We start from the raw sequence: 19,034 nt of genomic DNA, 5'->3' as shown, positions 1-19,034 counted from the left end.
GTGCACGTGGGGGTGGAGATACATGCATGCTGCCAGAGTGAACCGTGTGTTCATAAGGGGAACCACATCATACCCAGCCCGACCAGCCAGACCAGGAAAGGGGGGGGGGACCCCAGCCCGGGAGAGGGGGAGGAGGGGACCGCCCACCCACCCAGCCAGGCGCAGAGGGGGCCCCCTTACATTGGCCCCCCCCCGGCGCTGAGAGGCATAGGCGAACCCGGCATCTGGGCCCCCAGGCCACTGGACAGGCGTGCTTGGCCGTACGAGGCGGCAGCCATGGGGGCCACCAGGCGCCGGACACCGAGACGCGGGCCAAGGGCTAAGCCAGGGCCCTGAGAACCCATGGGCCGCCCACCACCCAGCCGGAGCCCCATTTCCGCAAGCCAGCCCCAGCATCCAGCCCAAGCAACCCAGAGATTACCGCGCAACCACAGCTCCACCACAACTCCACCACAGCTCCACCCCCCCCACTACTCTACCCTCTACAACCCTCCTCACCCGCCATATTATCCGACCCCTCCTCCCATACCCCCTCTAATGCCTTCCCCACTCAGCAATGGGGAGGGAGAGCCCCAGAGGAACCCGGCAAGCCAGCCCCAAGGTCTGTCCCATCCATGCACTCACGCACACATGCTCACAATCTTCTGGGTGCCCCCCACCCCCCTTTGCCACCCAGTAACCCCCCCGGCCGTTCAATCCCCCAGCGCCGCACGCCTGACCACCACTGCAGCCGGCAGGATACCCAGAAGCCTGGCCGCCCTGAGAGGACCAGGCGGGTGAACACCGGCCGGCCCTCCCCGACCCCACTGATGTATGGTGGTGTGGGTGTACTGTGTGTGTGCTGCAGGTAAAATAAGAGGTCTCCAGTGTGGCGGGCCCCAGCGCTGAAAAATCTCAACATTTCTTAATAACAAGCCTTTTACAAAAAGTGTTTTTTTTGTTTTTAATTTACATTTTCCTCTAATAGTCGGACGTTGAATTTGTCTTTTAACACAGACATCATTAGAAAACACTTATTTCAGTTAAAGAGATTTTATGGACTAAACACTTGAACGTAAGTCTGTTATTAAAATCATTTGAATACTTTTTATTAGGATCAATTGTATATTTAATTTTTTTGTTTACATTTCTATATTAACAGATAATAAGCCATTCTATCAAGTTGACTCTGTGTGATAAAAAAAACGTTACCTTTATATCTGATAACATTAAATAAGCTCATAATTAACTTAAAAAGCCTTAAACTAGATTATTTTCTAGCTGCAATAATTTGAATCCTTTGTTAAGATCAAGATGCCACGTGGTGAGACATACTTTATTTTTCCCTTTTTGGCATAGTTTTTTTTAAATGCATTAAAAAAGGATTGCTTTCTTATTAAAATACAGTTACAATGTTGCTGTGCATCCCTAAAAAGTCTTAAATTATCTAAAGGCAATATAAAAAAAAAACACGGGATTGCTCGAGATCATAAAATGTTTTCTCAAGAGCTGCTAGCCAATGTTTTTGTGATGGAAAGTTTAATCAATGGAAGAGAATAGATTAATTTTACTTGTAACACTTAATTTTTATCTACAACACGATCAAGACCCGCATAGAACGTGACATTTTCTTCCCCCCATCTGCAGTCTGTGCTCCAACCTCAAACTTCTAAAATCCCTGTCAAATAGAACAGAAGACAGTCTTCACTTCATACGTCCCAGTTCATCTTTCCCTGTTTAGCTCATTCTTTTACAGCAATTATGTTGCTTTTTTAAACACTGCACCCTGTTCTGTGTCCTGATTGGCTGGAGACTTCGTCAATCAATCTCCGTGTCTCCTGGACAGAAATGCGGAGCTCTTCAGATCTATAGAAGTCTGTGGTCGTGATCAAATCTGTTTTCATTCAAAGATCCTGGACATAATTTCTATAAAGGGTTGAGAATTTAAACAAGAGAAAGGGTGAAAATATTCATGTCTGTCTGAGAAAAGTGTAGAAAGTGGGCAGTGAGGAGTTTTACTGCCATAAACGTCTGTAATCATACTCGGTGGATTTCACCTATCATAGTTATTTTGAGAACGTAACTCCTGCAATAAACGAGGGAAATCTGTACTGGTGAAAAGGTAACGCTGGTATATGCGTAGCTGCAGCAGAACACGTAGAAATTTTGCTTTTTTTCATTATTACTGGATGAGAAACAGACGTGCAGGACACAGCTGCTCAGTTTGAGCGCAAACTGTGAGACGTGTGAGGAGCTGCAGCCCTCAAAGTCTCAGCGGGAAAATGACAGGAGAGGATCCACTATTTATTGTTTTTTCTTTTTAATGCATCAGTATCAGTGTTGCCAGATAGTGTCACTGTTTTCCAGCCCAGAAGTCATCTGAAAACCGCCAGACACAGCAAAAAACTGCCCAACAGGGGTGGGGGTGGGGGATGGGGGGGCACGCACATACGTGTGTTTGTATATATGTGTGTATTTTTATATATATATACGAAATATTCAATAGTTTCATATATCAGCCCAATAGGGACTAATTAAATATATATATATATATATATATACATATATATATATATATATATATATATATATATATATATATATATATATATATTTAATTAGTCCCTAAATTTTACACGGAAATCTTCAAACATACAATAATTTTATATTACATTATATTAAAATCTATGAAATCTGGGGCAGGGTTAGACAGATTCCTGACTTTTGTCTTTGAAAATCAGTTATTTGGCCATTTTTTAATTTCATAAATAGTGTTATTTATTTTATTAGAAGGATCATGAATGAATAAAACTTTATTATAGGGCTTTACAAGAAAAGACAGATAAAAAAAGTTTAAAGAAAAAAAGTTATTGTGGCCCTCACAAAAAAAATTTTGGGGACCCCGCAATAGCATCCATGTGGTGTTGGAAGATTTGTTATTTTTCACCCTTCCTATCATTCAAACACCACGTGAATGCAAGTTTTACCCGAGGTACATCTAGCTGTTGGTGCGATTGGCTAAAAACTCTAAAATGCTCTGTTTTAAAATGTAATTTTCAATCCAAATGTTTTCATCCAGATTCCATGTTATTTCTTTCTCACTCCACTTCTGCTCCTGGTCTGGCCCTTCTATCCAATTTTAGAACCCTATGTGGCCCGCGAGTCAAACTAATTGCCCACCCCTGCTCTAGCAGCATTCACCAGCCCAGCTAAAGGAAGCCGACGCTTCACTGCAAAAAAAGAAAAGTTCGTAGAACTTAAAATTGTAAGGCAACAAACTTCGGTAAAATTTTGAGTTAAGGACCTAAACTCAATATTTTAAGTTTTGTGTTGGAGTTTTCAAACTCATTTATCTAAGTTCTTCTAACTCAGTTGTAAGTTGTATGAACTTAAAAGTTAAAGTTGGATTGACTTTGAATCGTAATTTTGACCAACTCAGATGTAAGTTACAGTAACCTAAAATGTCACTTAATCCTAACTCTGAATCTTAATTTTTCAGAACTCAGGCTTAGATGTACAAACTTAATTTTATAGGCTGTAACAACTGTAAATTCCAATTATTGGTGATTTGACCAAAGGTTGAAATAACTTTAATTTGAGTTGTAAGAGCACCTCTGTTCTTGACTTTGAATTCGGCTTCATGATCACACATACTTTATACCCTGCCACATTTTCATACTTCCACATGCAACCCAGATCTTTTCAAGATCATTGAGGCACAGGTGAGCAGTCACAGCTCACCTGCATGTGTGCAGCAGGACAAATATTTAAATTTGACCATATTCTATAACTGCAACAACATGAGGAGTGTCACTTCTCTTCACACCTCCCTAACTCAAGGTGTGGGAATCAACCATGAGTCTTAGTTGCCATGGGCGGGGCTAAGGCCAGGTTCACCAAAACGTCGTTTACGGGGGGGGGGGGGGGGGGGGGATTCCAGAAAGCAGGTTTTAGTTACAACGGCAAGTTTGAGGCTAAGGAAGTTGATAACCTCAGCTTTCGGTTCCAGAAATGGAGGTATGTTTCAGGATATGTCAAATTGCCATAGCAAATCTTGCTCTGAAGATAACCTGGTCTGGAGCAGGTTTAGTTGAAGGTTAGTTTTTTTTCAGAGAGGTGAAGCAGCATGGCGTGTCCATTTGAAGATGATTTAGTGGATGAAGAAGCTCAGATAATACTTTTTCCACCGTGAGAGGGTGATTAGACCACATATGGATGTTGGAAAGAGAAACTTTTTTACTTTGATCTAACTTAATTATTTGCTTCAGTTAAGATAAACATTTTTTTGCTTAACTACATGTTATCTTAAAAATAACATGTAGTTATCAGACATTTATTTTACTTTCATTCAAATTAATTCAATTAAGTAGGTGTAACTTTGATGCTGCTGTTAGATCGGCACCGCAAGGAATTGTGGGATACAATGTACTTTATGGACTTGCTAATAATTATGTCATTAAATAAGAGTAAAAACATACCTGCAGACGCTTCTTGACAAACCACTCAATCAGTGGACAATGCCAACTCCAAAAGTTGGCATTCCCGCATTTCACAATTAAAAAAAATAAGTTCACAGAACTTTATCACACTGTAATGAACTGCAACTTAGATATATAAGTACAGACAACTCAATAAATAATGTTGAACTGTATGACTACCTTAACTTGCTGAACTGACTTAAATTGTTGAATTGATTAGTAGAACTTATATTATAGAGTTATTACATCATAAAAGATTTTGTTAAGTCAAAAAATTTTAAGTTGGATTTATTACAGTGTTGGCTTGTCTGCCTTTAGTCTGTAATTACCCCCAAATCACCTGGCTGGTGTGAATCTGTGCTTCATGCTGTGAAGCAGGTATGCTGAGCATACTGAGCACTTCAGTGCTCTTCTGTAGCATCTGTTTTTATGGCTGCATTTGGGCTTCAGTCCTTTATATGACCACTTTTTAACTAGAAATAAAAATCTGCTTAAGGACCCACTTTAATGAAAATTGTGTTTTTGGTGTTTTTAACATGTTTCAAACTTCTTGTGGCATTTTTCTCATAATGGAGGACATAAATTATAAAACATTAAGCCCAAAATTGCATTTCTGACTATTTCATTATGTAAATTGTTGTGAATCAGGAAACGATGAAAAAAACGCTGTTTAAATAAGATCATATTTGTTGAAAATCCACTGAACGGGCCTCAAGTTCCTTGCTCCGCCCAATTCTGGTAAAGCTACAGATGTTCGTCTTTGTTTTATTCATCCGAGCTGATTTCTGGCTCAAAACTGTAAAAAAGGATAGCTTTAATATTGTTTGCCGTTATTGTTGCACCAGTAATGTTAGGTTGGGAGTGTGAGGGGCTGTAAGTTAGTAAGAGAACATATAAAACAAATAGCTCAGTTATAGGTGACAGGAAAAGGACTGGGGTTTCTCTGTGCCAATGGTCCCATCCACAACTCAGAGGGAAATGTATGATGAACTACTGCCGCTCTGCAGAAACTATGTCCTAGAAAACACAAGTTTAGGATTTTTCTCAAACGGCATAATCATAATTTAAAGACTACTGGAAACGCTTTTGAAAATAGATTTAAAGACGAACAGAGTGAAAGTTTAAGAGGGGAGCGCAGTGTCACTGTTAAAAAAAGCTAGACAGACAATTCCAAACATTGTTCAACAATATTTGGTCAGACGATGGGAGATTAATTAACCTAGTGCTGTTATTACATAACAACTATTTATTCCAAATTCAAAAGATGCACAAACCAACTTCAAGGCAGTGAGAGCACCTGAGCTCCAGTCCGTGCCCCAGAAAGACGTCTGACCAGAAGAGTGAATGACAGAGTTATATCATTTTAAATTGACCCAACGACAGACTGGTGACCTGTACAGGGTGTACCCTGCCTTCACCTAACAGTTGCTGAGATAGTCTCCAGCAACCCCTTGACCCCAAAAAGGATGAAGCGGGTTCTGAAAATAGATGAATGAATTTTGAATTGATGAAAACAATTGCTCAAAAATTCGGGGGCTTAATGTAAAAATAGACCTTGTAGAAAATGTATGTCACGGTTGAGACAGGACACAAATGCAGGACAGCGAAAGAGCTTCAAAAGCAAACAAGGTTTAATCACACTTGGTACTTGAAATGACTGAAGCAAACTTACAGAACGACCCAGTGACAAGAAACAAACAGACCAGGGTTTAAATACACAAATGGGAATGACAAACAGGTGAGCAGACAGGTGCCGGTGATGACTGGTGAAGTTACCTAGTGAAACAAAAGGGGCCCTGAAAGGAAGTAACAAAATAAAAGCCCAAAACGGAAGTGAGAAAACACCCACCAAACCCGCCCTGGCTCCGGCTCCTGACAATGTATGCATGGTAGCCCAGCTGTACACAACGGGTGTTTTTTTTGTATGCAAGTTCTCAAATTGATTTGTTTACTTAAAAGAAAAGATCTTAAAATACTCAAATTTAATAACCTTGAATCCGTTTAAATTGTAATCTTTATTATTACACAAAAAACCTTGAGCTGTGGGTAAAGAACATCTCAGGGAGTGTGTTATTAACATGCCATGATCATTTCCGGTGTGCCACATGAATATGTTTAGGCACCTCGATGTCATTTTATAGTTTGCTTTTCTTTTCCAGTTTGGTGAATGACATAAACAACACTGGACAACAAGAGGAGCAGCAGGAATTTTTGAACTCCCTGGAGATCGTTGTTCTCTCTATTGTTCTCTCCATCATCATCATCATGACGGTGTTTGGGAACCTGTTGGTTATGGTGGCACTCTGCACGGACAGGCACCTGAGGTGAGCCTGGTGTGTGGATCTGTGCTGGACGGACAGCATAATACAACCTAGAAAACTCCAGATCCTGCTACGTTTAGTAAAACAAACAAAAACCGTCTGCAGACTAAGCTGTCTTTACTTGAAAAGCATTATATTTTCTTTAGCCATCTATGAGATGGGAGGTTATTCTTTAAGCTCTTTAAACTAGACTAGAACGGCATACCAAATCTTGCATGAAGAGCATCATATAGAGGTCAGTGAGATCAAATTTGTTTTCTTAAGGCTAAAATGAAGCCACAACCTGAAAACATTCTGGAGTTGGGTTAGAGTTAGGGTGAGGGTTGCACTGCATGAAGCAAATGGTGGTCACACCAGAAACCGACCAGTTTTCTGAGTCCCCAGACCCCCTCAATAAAACAAAACTGCACATTTTAAAGTGGCCTTTTATTGTACCCAGTCTAAGGCACACCTGTGAAATAATCATGCAGTCTAATCAGTATGTTGATATGGACACCTATGAGGTGGGATGGATTATCTCAGCAAAGGAGAAGTGCTCTCTATCACAGATTTAGATTTGTGAGCAATATTTGAGAGAAATGGTTATTCTGTGTTAGTAGAAAATGTATCTGGTCTTTGAGTTCATCTCATGACAAATGGGAGCAAAAACAAAAGTTTAGTTTTTATGTTTTTGTTCAGTATGTATAGGGTATAATTGCAAAAATCTCCCCAAAATCACCTCCTATTCTGTTTTTCAAAGCTGGACACTTGAATGTTTTCTTCTTTACAGGTCATTTTAAGAACTGATATGAAAACGTAAAATTTTAATTGCTTTTGAATAATTCTTTTGTGTCGTTTCCTCTTAGAAAGAAAAAGACCAACTACTTCATTGTGTCGTTGGCGTTTGCTGATTTACTGGTCGCCCTAGTTGTGATGCCATTCGCTGCCATTGAGTTGACCACTGGTCAGTGGCATTACGGGGAGCTCTTCTGCTTGGTGCGAACATCACTGGATGTTTTGTTGACCACAGCATCCATTCTGCACCTGTGCTGCATTGCACTAGACAGGTTTGTGTGTGAGCACATTTGATTTCCATGGAGTGGGTCTGAATTATAAAACTTAGGACTTCAAGCTATATTCAGACTGGCTGCAGCAACTCACGTTAAAGCAGCAACTTTAATTGAAGTCTATGTAAAGCCTATGTACATGTGTATAGCACGTTCCAGAACATGCAACGCATGTCTGGTGTGAACATAGCATTGGAGAAAGTCTGCACAGAAACACATTGAAACATCTGTATGTTTCTTATCCAGAAACCAGTTTGTGTGTTTTTTTCCAGATATTATGCTATCTGCTGCCAGCCTTTGGTCTACAGACACAAGATGACCCCTGTAAGAGTGGCTGCCATGCTCAGCGGTTGCTGGCTCATCCCCATGTTCATCTCCTTCCTGCCCATCATGCAGAGTTGGAATGAAATTGGTATCGAAGACATAGTGAGTATTTAGTTACTAAGATCACAAGACAGCATATGATCACATGATTGGTAACTCTTTCAAAACATGTTAGTTTTACAGCTGTCTTTATAAGTGTTGGTAATGTTACTTAAAAAAATAAATAGGTTATTGTTACTCACTACTTGATCCTATAAGTAACTGAGTTTCTAACTGCATTACTCTGTGGTAAAAGTAACTAGTGACCAGGAAAAATATTTTCTTTCGTTAAATACTGACAAGCAAAATTGAGATTTTCTAATCAGTTTTCAATAGTCAATTAAAATGAGTACAATAGACATGAAATTTTTTTTTTTAAACTTCAGTATTTATTACATAGTAGTAAGTATTTTGTTCAAAGTGGCTGGATAGTTTAGATGGTTTAGTTGGTTAATCAGAGTTCGATTCCCAGGGAGCAGGATGAGCTTCATCCCATGTGGGTCCTTGGGCAAGACCCTTCAAACAATTGCCCAAATGTGTAGTCACACGGCGGCCCGAGTCTGGGTTTCCCTTTCCCGGTCCCTAGCCCGGATAAAATACAGGGTTGTTTAAGGACTGGAATCCGGCATTGAAATCTCTGCCAAACCAATTATGCAAATCAGTGAAAGCTGATTAACTGTGGCGAACCCTGAAGGGATGTGTTGAAAGGTAAACAACAATAACAATAGAGATTGTATTCAACATAAAAGTAAACATTGAAATAACATAAAGGGCCTTTAACATCTCAGATGTCACCGGCGACACTTAAATAACACACACTTTATGCCGTACCGTAACTCTTTGACTCTTTGAAAAGCTACAAAGTTCAAGGTGTAGGTGAGTTTTTTTTCTTTTGTTTTTATAAAATCTTTATTTAGCCAGCGGAAAAAAACCTTAGCTGCATTTACATGGGCAAGAGTAATCGGAAAGAACGCCTGATCGGAAGAAAAACGCGTCATGTAAACATGCTGTTTGGAAAAATCTGCCCCATCATACTCGTTCGGATCAAAATTTCTTTACGATCGAGATAGCTGGGTTTATACCGATTGTTTATCCAATCGTGTTGCATGTAAACGGTTCATTCCGATCGTGTGTCACTACTGTTCTGGTTTAACGTCATACACAGACGTTTTTTTGCTCCAGATTAAGCTTTGGAGCTCAAACAGGACGGACCGGCTGCTCTGCGGAGGCCTGGTGCAAAGCACCGCTCCGCTCTCTTACACCCCTCACGAGGGGGGTGCGGGGGAGGAGCGCTTCATGCCCCGTGACGTCTGGAGCCTGTGTGGCTCGGGTGCCGGTGGACCGAGCGAACTGTGTCTCTGAGCAGAGCAGCCGGCTTAATAACTTTGTGTTTTCAGGGGAAGGGAGGAGGATGCTTTGTTATGTGTTCGTTTTTTTGTCTGGTCATGTTTGGGAGACGTCGGACTGCGATTCGTCCCGCCGCTCTGGGTTAGCGGCTGCTGGACTCAGGAGAACCGTGTGTCCGAGCAGAGCTCGGCCAGCTCACACAGCGGCTTTGGGGCGGCGTGTGAGATTTTCAAAGCAGAAATGTCACTCAGTCCTTAGAAACTGTTTAAACAATCATGTGGATTTGTGTTTCCAGTCGTGTCCCGACAAAATAAAGGCTGATGTTATTCCCACATATTTACGTACAGCCAAGCTGCAGATTGCAGCATTCCCCGCATGGATTTTATGTTCATCAAACAAGGCTAATATTGTTAGCACGTGTTAGCCTTCTCTTACCTTCTCATACCTTGGCTTCTTCCAGCTCTGTTCTTCCACAAACAAAAGCACGGACCACACGGATTAAAAATAAAATGATGAGCAAACAGGCGCTTCATAATATTCATAACATTAATAAAAGCACGTTTGGAAGATCGTCTCGTATATTACCGAGCTGCTGCATGAATGTATATGGCAGAAAGGTTTGTTTTCTGTGGGACTCATTTCCTCTTCCTGTTTATTCAACACTACTGCGAATCCGGGCGCCAGTGGTTAAAAAAATAAAAAATCTTATAACCCATGCGCACGGTTTACTAATCATTAGTCCCAGGCTACACAAATTCACATGATTGCTTGCACGGTTTCTTAGGACTCTTCATTTAAAAGCCGCCTCCGCCCGTCCCAAAGCCACTTCTCTGCTTGGAGATACAAATCTCCTGAGAGACACGGTTCTCCTGAGTCCAGCAGCCCGCTCACGCAGAACAGGTGAACGGACTGCGGTCCGAAGCCTCCTCCGTTGCCTGCACACTGTAACAATGCACCCTCCCCTGGCTACAAACAGAAGCTACGAGTCGGGCTGCTCTGCTCAGAGACATGCACATGCAATGTGCGCATGATTGTGCAACAGTACATTGATCAATCCGTGCGCACAGTTTAGCAATCTGTAAAAGTTGAAGTTTTTGTTAATAAAACATGAACTATTTATGGAATGACTGGAGATATATAATAATATTAATAATGGATTAGATTTATGTGTCAATTATTCATTCACTCATCATTTATACTTGGTGATGACAGAGGCGTGGTTGCCAGTTCGCGCCTACAGTCCCTCTGACAATTCACACACCAGTGGAGCCACACTGGAGGCAAGGGGGGTGAAGTGTCTTGCCCAAGGACACAGCCACAGTTGACTGAAGATGCAGGAATTGAACCGCCGACCCTTTGATCATTGGATGACCTGCTCAACCACCTGAGCCACTGCCGCCCAAGACATAAATGTGCTGTTAATTACATACATTTTTTACATTGACGTCTCTGAGCTTGACAGTTCCCACTCTGCACTGATGTAATCTTCTCCTCCAGATTAAAAAATGTGCAGTCAATCACTTAATCAAACGTTTATCAAAAAATATGAATAATCTTAAAATAACTGAATTCCGATATCTCCTAATGAAATATGTCTTCTGCTTTATTTCAATCACTAATTCAAGTAAATTGCTCTTTTTATATATTTGACATTTGGCCATTCCTCCTCTATGCCTGTCCTTATGTTTAAGTACTAGACTCGTTTTTTAACCATTTCCTTTCATGAGGATCACCACACAAAATTATCTGTGGTATGTAAGATGTTCTACACCAGACGCTCTTTCTGAGGCAGCCTTGTCAAGACTCGAACCCATGAGCTGCTGACTGTTGTCAGCTCAGGACTCACTGCTCCAAAGCTCTTTAGAACACTCCGTCAACTGGTATCAGCATTCTTTGATTACATTGTTTAATGACTTCATGACTTAGTATTAGTATTTTGCAGCTTTTGTGAGCAAGCTTGTCCTTTGTTATTGACTGCAGCAAGTCAGAGTCATGTTCTAGTTACATTATTGGAAACAGCTGCCTGACTAAACTCAATGGGTGTGACACAAGTTAAGTCATTTGAAATAAAATGTTGCTCCTTTTGAACTTCGGTTTTCTTTTATAACGAATGAATGTAGGACTATAATAATGTGTTCGTCAATTTATACTTAATAGACCACATAAATGGGAAAGTCTATTTATTTGTTTGTTTAGTTGTTGTTAACACATCTTTATCCCACCATAAAGCCTGTTTATCATACCATGCTGAGCAGAATGGCTCATTTTAGCTGCAGGCACGTTAAAAGCTAAAGTCTCAACTTGTAAATGTAATTTATTCTGACCCACTCAGGGTTTTAATTCAGAGCAAAAGTGCAGGCAGAAAGCCAGACAATATAAACCCATTATATTGGAAAATGACTTTACAAAGCCTTTTATTACTAGAGACTTGGAGCATTTTACTGTAGGCTGCCTTTGTGTAAAAAAGGAAAACAGGTGGAAAGTACGAAGCCCTGGACAAGATATAAAAATAATAGTTACCTCAAATTATTAGTTTGTGGCCATAAATTACTATATTGTGCATACAAATTAAAATTATGTGGCCATAGTTTAGTAGTTAGTGCACACAATTAGTAGTTTGTAGCCAAAATGTAGTATATTATTTGAATTTGTTGTAACAAAATAGCATTTTGTTCGCACAAATTAACATTTTGTTCGCACAAATTAACATTTTGTTCGCACAAATTAACATTTGTGGACACAAATTAGTATATTGTATATTGTTTTGTATATAATATATACAAAAGAATAAATATATATTTCTTTGCAGATAAAAGAGAGGATATCCCAGACAGGAGGCTTCAACAACACAAGCTGTATATTTCTAGTTAACTGGCCCTACGCCCTGGTCTGCTCGGCTGTGGCCTTCTACGTGCCTTTGGTCCTCATGGTCCTCGCCTATCAGCGCATCTATGTCACCGCCATGACACATGTCCGACAGATTGAGACTCTGCAGCGTGCCGGCTCTGCTCCCACCACCGGCACAGATCCAGTTGTCACTGTGAGGACATCCACTTCCTCAGATCCTCTGGATCACTACCGTATTAGATCAACGACAGGCTCCTCATCGTCTGAGTCGGCTTCTGTCGGAAACAGCCGCATGCGCATAGAGACCAAGGCAGCAAAGACGCTGGCAGTGATAATGGGCTGTTTCTGCCTGTGCTGGGCTCCATTTTTCATAACCAACGTGGTGGACCCCTTCATAAACTATTCTGTTCCTGGGCAGCTGTGGACAGCCTGGCTCTGGCTTGGTTACATTAACTCAGGGTTGAACCCCTTCCTGTACGCCTTTCTGAACCGGGCTTTTCGGAGGGCATTCCTGGTGATTCTGTGCTGTGGGAATGAGCAGTACGCGCAGCAGAGGACCCGCTCCCTCAGACTTACCCAGAGACCGTGCTCACCTGCGTCTGCCAACGGCACTTCGATGGCACTCAGGTAAACACACAGCAAAGACACTTTTTGTGCAATTCTTTGGTTTTGTATTTAAATACAATAATGAATACATCAAAGCACAATAATGTTTTAATCTTGATGCAAATTTGTAAAGCTACGTACACTACAGGCATGTGACGTGCGTTCAAGAACACGCTAAATGTGGGTTTTTGAACGTGCATTACGCTTATGGTGTTCACACTGGACAAGCAGGGAGGGGCTTCTTTACTTTTTTCTTTCTTGTTTGCTTGTTAACTAGCCCATGTCCACCACATACAGTAGAAAGAGGCTTTGAGTGAAATGTCGACGCGGTGCAAATCTTGTGAATCTTGCTCCAGGCTTTTTCTTTCACAGCTCTATTGCGAAATACGAAATACTTGGTGTCAAAGAATTCTGGAATTCCAAATTGCAATTATTAATTCATCATCTATGATTAATTTTTAAAAGATTGGCACTTCTGTGAACTAAAGGGGACACCATCTATATGACACTGCGAAATCAAGGTCTCTGATTGGTCAAAGTTTGACCTGTTATATCTTTTAAAGTGCGCTCAATGGCTGCGTGCTTTATACATAAAGCTCATAAACAGTTTTTAAAATGTACTTAGCTACATGTGAACGCGAGAGTTTTAAATGCGAAATCCTGAAATCCGTGTTTACATAGACTTTTCATTGAAAGTGCACTTAATTGCACGTTGGCGAGGGCAGCGTGAACATAACTTAAAAGCTAAATGAGCAGTGAGGATGATTACTGTAGAAATAAAGGTATGTTCAGTCTCATAAAACAGCTAATGCCATATAAGTGGAAGTGCTGCCCAGACCAATCGTCTTTATCAAAATGACACAGTTCTGCAGCCTTTTATCTTAGACCTCAGTACAAAAACCCCTTGATTTGACTGTAAACAACAGCAACTGCATGTGCTATAATGTGGGAGTACCTGGGTCTGCTAAAGTGAGCATCTGCATGTGGGTGTCTTTAAAGAAAGAATATCTTCAGGTGGGAATTAAGGAGGATTTGCCTCATCGTTCAGACATAGATAGATTCATGTCTGTCTCCTGGCTGCATAATACCGTGAGCTGCCTTTGTCTTAATTTATCTATTGGATTTTAAGACAAATTTAACTGAAAAAAAGTCCAAACTCAGCAGTTTAAAACCGTACAGTTGAATTTAATAAAAGATCTGCATTTACGACATTTTGAGTGAATTTCTAAAACAATTACAGCAGGCTGTTGATTTTATAAGCTTTAGTTTCATGCACCCCTGGGTTGACCTGTACAGAGGGTTTTGGGTTGTCCGGGCTCATAGAGGTTTATAGAGAGCAGGAGCTGCATCTCAAGGGGAGCTCAGGTGTGTCTTACAGTTCTCTTGTGGCTCATGCGGTTACCTAAAGGGACATCACGAAAATGGAACAAAGGAATGTAAGTTACATGCACTTAAAACACAAGGTGCGAGTACCTGCTCCTTAATGACTGTGTGCAATTGCTGCCCAGATGTCCACCTAAACTGATCATCAATTGTCTAATTTCCTAATTTTTTGACAGTCAGGCTGTGCGTAAGAAATGTGCCCTTGTTATCTGAACTGCACCAAAGGGCTCCTTGCTCAGTCCACAGGGTTTGGGGGTTAAATCCATCTGATATGCTAGCGTCTCACCTACCTTGCCCTTTCTTGACTTTGCGTGTTGTTTAAGTGTTTTTGCTATGGCGTTTTGTTTCCAGAATGCCTGTCAAAAGACGTGCAAGAACATTTTTGCACTACAAGCTTGCAGGGCGATTTATGATCTTGATATTTTGTCCAGGTCACCTAAACAAGTTTACCCATTTTTTGCCTGGAGACAGCCTGTTTCCACCCAGCAGCAGGACTTTGCTGATGGTGGGGATTTAGTCGAGGGCTGTGTTTTTGTTCTGCTCCTCCAACGTGGGAGGACGGTGAAGGAGGAGGCCTTGCTGTTTTCACTGCTGTAGAGGATAAAGCACATTTCCAACACAAGGTCACACACAAGATAAAATAAAGATGTATTTTGCTTGACAACAGACGTATCCGTGCAGACATATATAAATGTGTTGAATCTATATACATGTGACACCAAGGACATATATTTTGCCGTATGTGTGTATGTACAGTATATACTGTGTATTTAAAAAAAGGGTAGAGGATGATCTGTCTTGAAAACACATTCAAGGTGTCCTCCAAAGAAGAAAATGATTACCTTACACCGACAAAGACATACCATTGAAGAAGACCTCACAGTATAGGTGGACGGTGGCTGGAAGCCTCCGTTCACACCGGGCTCTGCAACATCAAGTGATTACTTCAAGTGACTACTTTCAATAAAAAAAAATATATAAACACGCACCAACCAGAATTTCAGTTAAGTAAACAGTTAAAATAACAAAAGAAGGAGAAGCCCCTCTCTGCCACTCCCTGCTGTCCGCCGTGTGAACATAACCGACTGAATGGCGTTCATGAAACCACGTATAGCGTGTTCTTGAACACACCACATGCGCCCAGTGTATAGTTATCTTCAGTAAACGCATATACATGCGCGTTTGGGTTTCCATGTTCAAAACTCTTGCTCTCACTCCTCACTACACAAGTTTTTAGGACCGTTTTTGAGCTCTACATACAAAACATGCGGCCATTAAACGCACTTTGAAAGTTGAACCAGGTCAAACTTTGACTAATCAGGACCTGGGTTTGGTAGTGACAGTTCATGGAAATACAAACCATTTGAAAATTGATTACGAAGGATAAATTAATAACTGCAGTTTGTGCCCGGCAGCAATTATATGACACTAAGTCTTTCATTCATCTGAAAAGAGCTGTGAAAGAAAAAGCCTGGAGCAAGATTCACGAGACTTGCACCGCTTTGACATTTCAGACCATGCCTCTTTCTACTTTAGGTACAAAGGCTAGTATCAGGTAGCGACAGTCCACTGAGAGCATTTGCTAAGCACGAGTTCTAGTTGGAGTTGGAGCTAAGGATGAGGCAGAAGCTTGGTTTAACATTGCGCTTCCAAAAAGAAAACTACAGCAAATCAGAGCTTAGATTAATGCATTGTGTCTCATCATGAATTTCTTTTACATAGGAAGCAGAAAGGCAAAAACACCGTTGACTCCAATCTGATCTCCTAAGATCTGTGTCCGACAGAAAACAGATACAATCAGATTACAGCTGACAGAAAGAAAGTCAAAATACTGGAAACAACTTTTCACGTCCTTTTTTTCCCAGAAAATCCTTGTCCTTTAAGAAAAGTTTTGAGTGGATTCTGTGTGTTGTAGCTTTTTACTTTTATTTATTTTTTAGCCCTGCCATAATTTTTAGCAAACATTTAGTGACGTGACATTTGACCCAGTCAGTTTGTAATAACTGGGGCTGTATGTGTTTCTGTCTGTTCTTCCTCAAAATATGACATATAGGACTGTTTAGATTTTCCTCACATTCAGCCTTTTTTATTTCCTATCTGCTCTCTTAATGTAACGTCAAATAAAAAAGTTAACTTATATTGCATAACTAAGATTACAGACCAAAAACAAAACTTTTTTAACTGGTAAGAGGAAAAGATTTAAAATGTCTTAATATTATAATGCTAGAGAATGGCACAGACTAAAACATCCAAACTGTAAAAAAATTTGAGCCACAGCACAGGGGGGGTCAGAGAAATGACAAAAAAATTATTATAAAAAACATTTTTCTACAAAGCAAAAAGAGAAAATTGAGGAATGAGAAACAGGGAGAAAAAAAGAAGATGAGAAGATAAAGAGAAGACAGAAAATTTAAAGATTGTTTATGCATATATAAATGATGTAAACATGATATGACCTAAAAACGTGAGATAAAAGATGATCTTTTTCAACTAATCATTTGTTATTATATATTTATCTATTGATCAATTTCTGAACAATACATAAACTAAGACATCCTCTGACTTTATCATCATCCTAATTAAATCCTGCCTTTCTCCACTGCTTGAACTGTGGCTGCACAGGCTTTAGCCCCCTGGGCTAAACCATGTGCTGGAAGGAGGTCACATTTGAAAAAGAGAATGTTTTAGCCAAGCAGACACTTAGTTTAGAGAGACTGCCCTGCAGAACGTAAACAGTCCAGTCTATGATTTATGATGAGACTTGCATAATTTATGTTTGTTTGATTGAAACCTCAGAGGCTCCTGAAGCTTCTCTGAGGGTTTTTCTGAAGCCCACCATCTTTTTTTTCTTTGCTTTCTTTGAACACAGTGTGACGTGCCATTATCTTGTTCTGTTTTCTCATCAGCTACTCGTTTATCACATTTCAGTCAATTCATCTGTTCACAGATATTACAATAAACGGAATCTGTTTTGTTAAAAAAGAAAAGCAAAGAAAAGTATGTTTAAAGCAAATTTGGTTTATGTCTGGTTTGAACTTGTTGAATCACGTCACTGCACCTATTTAAAGCCTCATAGTATCCTTCTCCATTTTAAAAACTGATAACTTTTTATTACCTTAAACCTAGTTCTATATTGAATCAACCTTTAAACATGGACTGAAATAGTGTCTATAAATATTGACTGTGTTTTTTTACTGTCCCACTTTTAAAGAAGACACTCCACCCTCCTTCAGTACCCAGTTTGTCTTGGTTACATAAGACAAACCTAAAGGTACTCAATCAACGATTCAAGAGTCTGGAGGTCTATTCAAGAATGATTGTTTTTTTTTTGTATGACTTTATCACCCACTCATATAAGTTTGTCCCACTTTTTTTATTTCAAACATTGTTTTAGTTTTGTTAAGATCGGAGGTATTTATTTATGTCCAGCTCTTGGAACAGAGCAACCCTATATATAGACTCTTCACTTACTGAGAGCTCTCTGTTTGCATGCTCTCCCGCTAGCTTACAGCCCATCACACCCCCAACCTAACATTACTGTGCAATAAAAATGCCAAGCAATATTGGAGCTATCCAGTAGCACAGTTTTGAGCCAGATGCCAGCTCAGACGAGGAAAACAAAGACGTTGATGGATCTATTCATCTACAAGTGGATGCATCAGAATGGAGCGGAGCAGGGACCTCATGGCCCGCCCCTGATAGTTTCTACGTCACAAATATTGACTACTCCTGATGTGTGGCCCTCGGTGAAAATGAGTTTGACACCCCTGATCTAAACTTTTGATTCAGGTAATCAACAGGAGCTAGAGCAGGGATATTTGTCAGTAGGACATTTGCCCCAGAGGCCTGGGATTGTCTGTCTTGTGATAAGGTTTTTGAATTGAAAGGTTTAAATAGATCCCAATTAATTATGGATTGAAATTGTGACAATTGTGTTTTATTCTGTTCAGATGCAACCTGATTGTTGTTCAAAGATAATCTAGAACCATAACAGAAGATAAAGAAGCTTTCAGATCTTTTCCATCTTCCTCTGTAGGTAGCTTGCACACCTGAAAAAGTTCTTGAAATTGTTAGTTAGTTGTTAGTACAAATGACTGTCCTCTTGGTGCAGTCATTGACTAATGAACTTTAACCTTAAATAAGACTTGGCCAACCCAAAGCCTGAGTCACAGTTCTGCGGTTTTCTTGTTGGCTTTTTTTGGTTGTTTCTCTGAAAATCTTGTGGTCCAAGAGTGAGGTGAGCTCAGTGACCCCTCCTAGAAAGTTTCAAAACTTTCTAAGAATGTTTGACACTTGTGAATGATCAACCCCAATGGAGAGAAATGGACACCAAATGATTTGGAAGTTTCTATATCACCCTTTCCGGATGGAGATAATTACACATTTTTGCTGTTGCTAATTTGTTTAAACCTATTAATCTTCTGTGAATGCTTGTTCTATATAAAGCATCTGGCTACTAGTTATCACCATCTCATTTTTATAATTTGTATAATTTTAAACCATCCAAACAGATTTTGTGAAATTAAATCAAGATAAACATCTAAAGCTTTTTGGGTATAAATAAACAAACTGTTCAGACTTTGACAAGATGTGTTCAGGACCCTCTAGAAGCTTGTAGGGGGTTGGTTGTCTTTGGACCATCTTAAACCATAATATCAAAACCC

The 19,034-nt window shown here is 40.2% G+C and overlaps 1 protein-coding gene across 2 annotated transcripts in view; it reads left to right on the top strand.

Annotated features, from left to right (window-relative positions):
* The window catches only part of si:dkey-247m21.3 (5-hydroxytryptamine receptor 4), an 83,567-nt gene that overhangs the window by 44,396 nt on the left and 20,137 nt on the right, over positions 1–19,034 (top strand). For both annotated transcript variants that reach the window (XM_011481932.4, XM_020707796.3), the window contains exons 3-6: positions 6,617–6,781; positions 7,624–7,824; positions 8,097–8,250; positions 12,344–13,008. In XM_011481932.4, the coding sequence (XP_011480234.1) occupies positions 6,617–6,781; positions 7,624–7,824; positions 8,097–8,250; positions 12,344–13,008 (1,185 nt within the window). The remainder of the gene's footprint in view (positions 1–6,616; positions 6,782–7,623; positions 7,825–8,096; positions 8,251–12,343; positions 13,009–19,034) is intronic.

Source organism: Oryzias latipes, chromosome 12, assembly GCF_053564925.1.
Source record: "Oryzias latipes strain Hd-rR chromosome 12, Olatipes_Hd-rR_3.1".
Taxonomy (NCBI): domain Eukaryota; kingdom Metazoa; phylum Chordata; class Actinopteri; order Beloniformes; family Adrianichthyidae; genus Oryzias; species Oryzias latipes.
The sequence above is the reverse complement of the archived record's forward strand: the minus strand, read 5'-3'. Positions and strand labels throughout refer to the sequence as shown.